This window comes from Stegastes partitus, unplaced genomic scaffold (genome assembly GCF_000690725.1).
Source record: "Stegastes partitus isolate 25-593 unplaced genomic scaffold, Stegastes_partitus-1.0.2 Scaffold441, whole genome shotgun sequence".
NCBI lineage: Eukaryota > Metazoa > Chordata > Actinopteri > Pomacentridae > Stegastes > Stegastes partitus.
Window position 1 is genome coordinate 208,329 of NW_007578172.1, and position 7,440 is coordinate 215,768.

Genomic DNA, 7,440 nt, shown 5'->3' on the forward strand with positions numbered 1-7,440 from the left:
GAAATTAATCAGGCACAGAGGAAATGCACTTGAAAGGAGATGTAGAGTCTCAATGTGCTACATTCACTGTTCTGTCTACAATGTTAATTTGAATATCGTTTTCTGTGCATAGACCAAATCCAACCACAACAAGAGGAAATCTTCTGGCTCATTTGCAAAATCAGCATCATTTCATCAGCTCTTCATTTTGAATCATAGTCTGTTTTTTGCGCTGTGGTTGCATTAATAAGAGAGACACCAGAGTTCAGTTTCAACACAGTGCTGCTGGCAAGACTTCAGACCCATGACACACAATCCAGAGTGGAGAAACGACAGATTTACTGGGACAGAAACCACCACAGAAGGAAAATATTAGTTTAACTTATGAAGCTAAACCAGACTGCATTTATAGTGTTATACATCATCTCATTTTAGGGCACACGCACAGAGTAATGTGAAAGCCCTCTTGTATCTGTAAGAATTACAATTACTCTTATTAATTTTATTCCAAATGAATAGCATTTTTGAGGCATTAAAGATGCTTGAAAACTCATAAAACTTTGCAAATGCCTCATAAGTGGTGACATTTTTTGGTTTGCTTTTAAGTGTGATTGTAGCAAAGTCGCTCAATACATCACTTCAAATTTGAAGCCTCCACAGTAGGTGACACCGACTTGTACCAAATCTAAAAGGCAAACTTATCATGTCCAGATGTACAAAGAGCTTCCTGGTGCCATGTCCTAAGTCCAACAGGATGTAAGCCTTTTGAATGTACTGTGCCATTATGCAGCAGCTGATTCCATTTACAGCCATTGTACTTTTACAAACTTTTCCTAAAGAAAAAAGCAACTTTAAACGTGGTCGATGTCACACCTTTGTGACGCAAAGTTGTACGAATTGTGGCTTTTTATTGTCTGCTGTTGCCCGCGCGACCCTGTGACTTTAAATTTTTTGCTATGAAAACAGAAGTTATTGTAACTCAAACTTGCCACAAGCTTCACAGGTTTGATAAGGGTTCTAGCCTGAACATATACACTTAATATCAATATATAATTTATACATAAAACAAAACTGAATTACAGTCATAGCAAAACCTGCTGAACATAGTACTTTTGATTTAAATGGAACTCACACAAAATGTTCAACACATGATGTACAATGCATGTTCCCTGTGTGTAACCTAACACAACATGGTGGACACAGAAAATGAGGGTTAGTTAGCTTAGGTGTATGCAATACACCATGTCCACCATCACGCAATTCAGGCAGGACATAAAATGTACTTGTTCCTGCAAAGAAAGATCATGAAACTGCATAGCTGCATCAACCAGCATCTGATCAGATATGATATGATGTAGTGTTTTGTCCTGAGCTCATGATTATGAATAAAGATTGAAGGAGTAATCACATAAACTTACTTCTACCTATCTCTAGTAGAAAGACCCAAGAAATACTTTGTTTTCGGTGGAAAATACTCTACATAATGAGGAAGGTGGTCTTTGGCCCAGTGGTGGGAACCAGATGAATGTGTTCTAATCAAAGCCAGCCAGTCTGTGTCAACACAGGACTGTATAATCGCCGCATCCTGCCTCTCTCTCATCCTCTCCTGGCCTAGTCCAAACAATAGCATGGATTAACTGTTCTTCCCATCTACTGGCAGCAGGCAACAGTAACCAGGACTGCAATTAAGAGTCTCTCTAGAGGCACAGTTCTGATGCCCTCTTGGTGCTGTCACCAAAGCCTGCTAAACAGCTCTGCAGGGCACAGATACACAGTAAATAGGTTGATATGGGTAGTCAATGGCTACTTGTAGACAGAAAGGTTTTGTAAGTTAAGGGCTTTCCATCAGCTAAAGCACATCCAGTGCACACTATGTTGAACTTCTTAATACAAGCTTTAACCCGTTTCTGCTATCAGTTTGTCCATGATGGTAAGACATCCCCCTCTGCACCACCTCTGCTGATATTTATATACAAAATGCAATTCTTAATTATGTAATACATATGATCTATTCATTTTTTACCTCAAAAGAACATAACTAAAACAATTCTACCTTATTTTGCTTCTCAGTAAACAGATAAACATTGCTCCGCCCTGCATGGACGGCCACTAATAATCCTACAGTAAACCTTTCTGGAACCTGGGTTGCACATGTTCAAACAATAAGCACTTTCACCTCAGTACAATCACTTTAACAGCAACAACGCATAAGGCTAATGGTTTTAACCACAGCATCACAAAGCCCCACAACAGCCGCTGCAACATTTGACTAAACTAAATTGCGATGCAGTTAAAAAAAAAACATAGAACCAGAAAACAACCATCAATGGCTGCAAGTACTCTCCAAAAACAACTAGAGAGAGCTGTGGTGGTATAACACAGCTGAAAGTAGTATCTATGCAATTACCATCAGTAGCACTAAGTGCATCTCACACAATGGTCACCTGGCAGAAAGCAGAGATTGTCAGACCCACTAAACAGCTCAGCACAATAAAGCATGGTGAGCTGCATATGGACAATCAATAATTCTGAGTGCAGGGTGCAGTAGTATACTACAAACTCATGGAATAAAAAAAAGCACATATTATAGCTACAAAAAGGCCGAACATGAAGCACATAAGATACACATGTGCATGAACATTCCCTACAGCATCTGTAGCTGCACTGAAACACTGTTAAATACTGTAAAGAAAAGTAGAAGATAGCTGATGACTCTAGGTTTTTACATTCTGACTTACCCACTAGAGTAGGATAAGGATAAGCTTCTAACTACTGCAATAAACACTTAACTGTTGAGTTAAAAATGTATTGGCAAACATACGCCTGTTGAGGTTTAAACAGAATCATAATTTCACACTTAAGCCCATGTAAAGACAATGGACATGACTTTGTTCAGCCATGACCACCTTAATTTATAACATCACTATGCATTATCACACACTGAGCTGAGCAATATGGGCAGTTTTTACAAAATGTCTGTGAAGGAAGGATAACTTCCATGTAGAAAATATGCAGAAAAATTGGGTAGCAAGAGAAAATGTGAATTAATTCATGTTTTCATCTACTATTGTTTTACAAATATTAAATGTTGGGCACATCAACATTATCAGTGACTCTGATTTGGCAGTGCCAGCCTTAAAACAAATGAAAAGTGGGGGGAAATGTGACGGCGATATGGCAGTTATGTTCATTTCACATATTTGTGAAATATGGCAATTTTTTTAATCGCTCCACATAGATCTAATGTGTTTGTCAGACGATTTTTTTTCTCTCTGGCAGATATTTAAGTAAATGTTTTAATACGACAAATTTGTTTTGACTTCTTTGCATTTTCCTTTTGACTGATTAACAAATTATTTTCAACTCAGTAAAGTAAAAAAGTATTTCTTTCTTTTCTGGCATATTTGCTCAGCTTTGTTTTAAGTGCAAAGCAAATATGTGGATAAAATCAAGTGGATAGAAACATACTTGATGTTTCACATTGCAAGCGCATTGCTGTCAATACCACTGATGATTTCAATATGTTTAATGTATTTTTGGTAATTTACTTCATCTCTTACATTAGACAATATGACCAATCAATCAAAAAAAAAAAAAACAGGTGATAGAGATATTTCAGTTAGCACAACAACAACAAAAGTACCAATTAATGACACCTACCTCAACTCACAATCTTTTGGATTTCAAATCCAGTTAGAATTTCAGTTTTCAGTTCTACATTGTCAATGATAAGCTTGACCAATCATGGTCTCTGTACCAACCATACATTCTCCTGACCCTGAGGTAACAGTGTACCACATGCAGCCATCATTAACGAGAGATAACATAGACAATGTAGTATTCTTAGTCAGCCATTTTTTCAGACTCATGTGCCTTGATATTCCCTTCATCACCTCAAACCAAAGCAATGCCTCTAGTCACCTCTTAAAGATGCAGCACCAACTTGATGCAGTGAACAACTGCTCAAACAGCACAGAGCAAAACAGCAAAGAAATGCACTGCTTCCTTTTGCTGTCCACAGTCAAACATACAATATCAAAGCTCTTGGATGAGTATGTGTGCGTTTGTGATTGATTGTGTGCGTGTGTGTCTGTGTGTGTGTGCGTGTGTGTTCAACAAGAAAGTAACCACAGTTTCCTCAATGCCTCAGCCGCACCTCTCAAGCTTGTGAAAATTGTGATCGAAAAAGGGGAAATTACATCTAGTTGACTGCCTTTGAAAGCATTCGCTATGTGCATAAATAATCATGAGACCGATTTTAGACTCCTTCAGGATTAACAACACCAACAGAAAAACAAGCTTAACTAGGTACATTTCATTATTCAATTCAAGAGGTGGACTTGCTCATATGTTTTTGCCATCAGTACCTGTTGTGTAAATATACCATGTCATGTCATGTCATGGAAGGACACACAATCTGTCTGTCTACACTCTGTCAGTCCTCATAGAAAATCAATGAGACAGTTAATTCAGTGCAATAGGACACCCATGGACAGTGCTAGTGAAGCCAACCTTGTAGCACAGGGCCTATGGCATTCTGCAAAATGATCAGTGTGAAGCACTGTTAGCAACATACTGCTGGAACCCACAGCTTGATATTTAAAACAAGTCTGCCTCTGAATATTCCGTTACACAGGGCTCTGGCACATGATTGATAGACTGAAGCTATCTAAACGCAAAACAAGTCCTGGGTAAACACGTGTTCAGGCTTTGTAAGCAAACCAACAGCCAAGGTGTTACAGCACGGCGTGACAAAAATGTGTGAAACAGGTGCTCGCCACACTGCCAACCTCATTACACCGCTGTGTTATAGCTGGGTTTTAATAAGAGTTTGATAGAGATGTCCTGTGTAGTATAATGCCAAAAGCCTGTGTTCTAACAGAAATAGTTTTTTTGAAAGAGGTCACAGAGCTAATAGGTGAAATAGACACTAAGTTGGTCCCACTGGGAACAAGCCTCATCCTTCCAACTTTAAACAGTCAATGGATCATGCAAGATGATATGACTACAATGCCTGGATGAAAGCAATATACTTTCACAAATGGGCTGCATCAAAGATCTAGCTTACATCCTGCCTGGTAGTACTGTACTGTAACTGCAAAGCTGTGTTGTAATTAACAGTGTGACTCATTTCATTACTTTAGCATCATTCATCAGACTACATGTTTTGCATACCTACGGCTGGAGCATCATACTCATCACCCAGCAGTATTTCGGGTGCAGAGTATGCCAGTGATCCGCAACTTGTGGTCAGCTTTTTCCCCGGCTGAAACTTGTTACTGAATCCAAAATCAGTAAGCTTGACCAGTCCTTGTTTTTCGAAGAACACCACATTCTCAGGCTTGAGGTCCCTGTGCACCACATGCAGCCGATGGCAATAGGATATGGCATGGACAATTTGGGCAAAATATTTCTTGGCCAGTTCTTCATTCAAACCCTCCTCATGTTTCATGATGTAGTCAAACATATCCCCTCCATCGCCTAGCTCCAAGATGAGGTAAAGCTTCGTCTGAGTGTCTATCACTTCATATAGGCGCACAATATTGGGGTGCTGCACCAGCTTCATGCACCGGACTTCCTGGAAAAGGTGGCCTGTCGCCACAGTGTCCAGCTTAGTCTTGTCGATCACCTTCACCGCCACTTTCTCGCCAGTGAAAACATGGCGTGCCAACTTGACCACGGCAAAGTGGCCACGGCCCAGTGTCTTGTCCAGGTCATACAGGCCAGCGATCTTGCCATCATAGCCTCGCTTGAAGCCTGCCATAGCTGGAGAGGGCGAAGGGGCAAGAAGAGCCCCTGTTGTAGGGGGCGGCTTGGCTAAGTTGTGTGGGTCCAGCTTACTTTAGCTCATCGAAGGCTGAATAAGAAACCCATGGCTCCGGCTTCCTAAATGATAGGAAAAAAAATTAATGCAATTGCAATAAAAACACACACACACACACAATAATTACATGAAAGAAGCAAAGTTCACATGTAAGCATACAGGAGTCCAAATAAAATGCAAAACATTTTCCATGTTCTTCCCATTGTAGTAACAGTCAGACAGAAGTACCTGCCCCCTCCCTTAGACGGAGTGAAGCATTATGCACAATAGCGCTTGAATGTATGACAGAATGAAACCGTTTCAATTAAGCACAAAGAACAAATATTTTAAGAGCAGAAATAATATGTACGTTAGCGCGAAAAACGGTTTACTGAACCCCTCCTTGCTGAATGTTGTGGGGAGGCGTTGGGCTTGTTTTGACAGGAAGGCTGCTGCACGAACGCACTAGCTAGTATATCCTGATGTCCTGCCTCGTGCTGCTAGAATGAAGATTAAAAGTTTTCTATAACTACGATGACTATGCTTCCTTCTACCACAGTAGAGTCTGACGGACAAGTCCAGAAGTCAGCTGTATGACGGGCCCGGTGATAGCACTACCAACTAACGTTAGCCTAACGTTACCAGGGGCTAGCTCGTTGTTCATTGATTGATCAGCGTTAGCTTACTGGATGACTGACGTTGACTGCTTTCGGTCTTTAACGCTGGAACGTCACAAGCCCACTGACCAGTAACATCTAAACAAACTAATTTCTACCCTTATAACGGAGGGCTGGTCACACAGGTACACAGGTTTTGCTTTAAATATCACACAGCTAGCCGCAGATAGCATGTAGCATGTAGCAAGCTAAAGTTACTACGGCTCGCTCAGCTCACCTCTTCAGCTTCTCTTCGGTAAACATAAAGCCCAGATTCCAGTCTTGGCCGGGTAGCTTGGGTCGTTCGGGTGCTGTTTACAGGGTCCTATCGCAAATTACATATAAGAAGACGAGGGTGGTACAGCCTCTTCGAGATGACCGCGGCACTCAGAAGGTGCCTATGCCCAGGGTTCATCCGTAAAACGAGGCATTGCATCGTTGGCAACGGCTGCCCTAATCGGAATGGTTGTATCCTCCCAGCCGAGGCGGTGGGGCTGCGATGGTGCCTTCACGTGCTGAAACAAAGCACCGAGATTTTCAACGAGTCGGACTTTTCAATAAATTACTACATCGCGTTGCGTGGTCTATTTATTTACTACTGTTCAAACGATAATATTCACAAATATTAATGGATTAATAAAGATATAGCAAACAATCTCAATATTGCATTTTAAATAAATAATGAGATGAACTGTTTTCCTTTTCGGGAACCAATAGAAACTACAAAACTGTTTTGTGAATTTGATTGTTTTGTTATTATTGTTACCTAAAGCTCTTACTTACTCAGCAAGTTCAATATACTCACAATCTTGCAGCAAAGTCAGATTCTTACGAGGAGTACCTGAAGGCATCCTAAGAGCATCACACACCGCATTCAACTCTGACGTCAAACAAAGTATTTGATGGTGAAAGGGTGCTGAAAAAAACACAGTCGCGCTAGAATAAGTATTTATATGATAATGCTATAGCAATTCGGCTTTAATTAAAGCTACAATTTTAAAT

General features: G+C 40.4%; 1 protein-coding gene across 1 annotated transcript in view; it reads right to left on the reverse strand.

Moving 5' to 3' along the window:
* Positions 1 to 6,838, reverse strand: part of snrka (SNF related kinase a) — a 66,484-nt gene extending 59,646 nt beyond the window's left edge. Inside the window, exons 1-2 of the mRNA XM_008286198.1 lie at positions 6,677 to 6,838; positions 5,155 to 5,865 (exon numbers count right to left, since the gene is read on the reverse strand). Coding sequence (XP_008284420.1) covers positions 5,155 to 5,743 — 589 coding nt within the window. The 5' untranslated portion in view covers positions 5,744 to 5,865; positions 6,677 to 6,838. The remainder of the gene's footprint in view (positions 1 to 5,154; positions 5,866 to 6,676) is intronic.
* Positions 6,839 to 7,440: the final 602 nt, after the last annotated feature.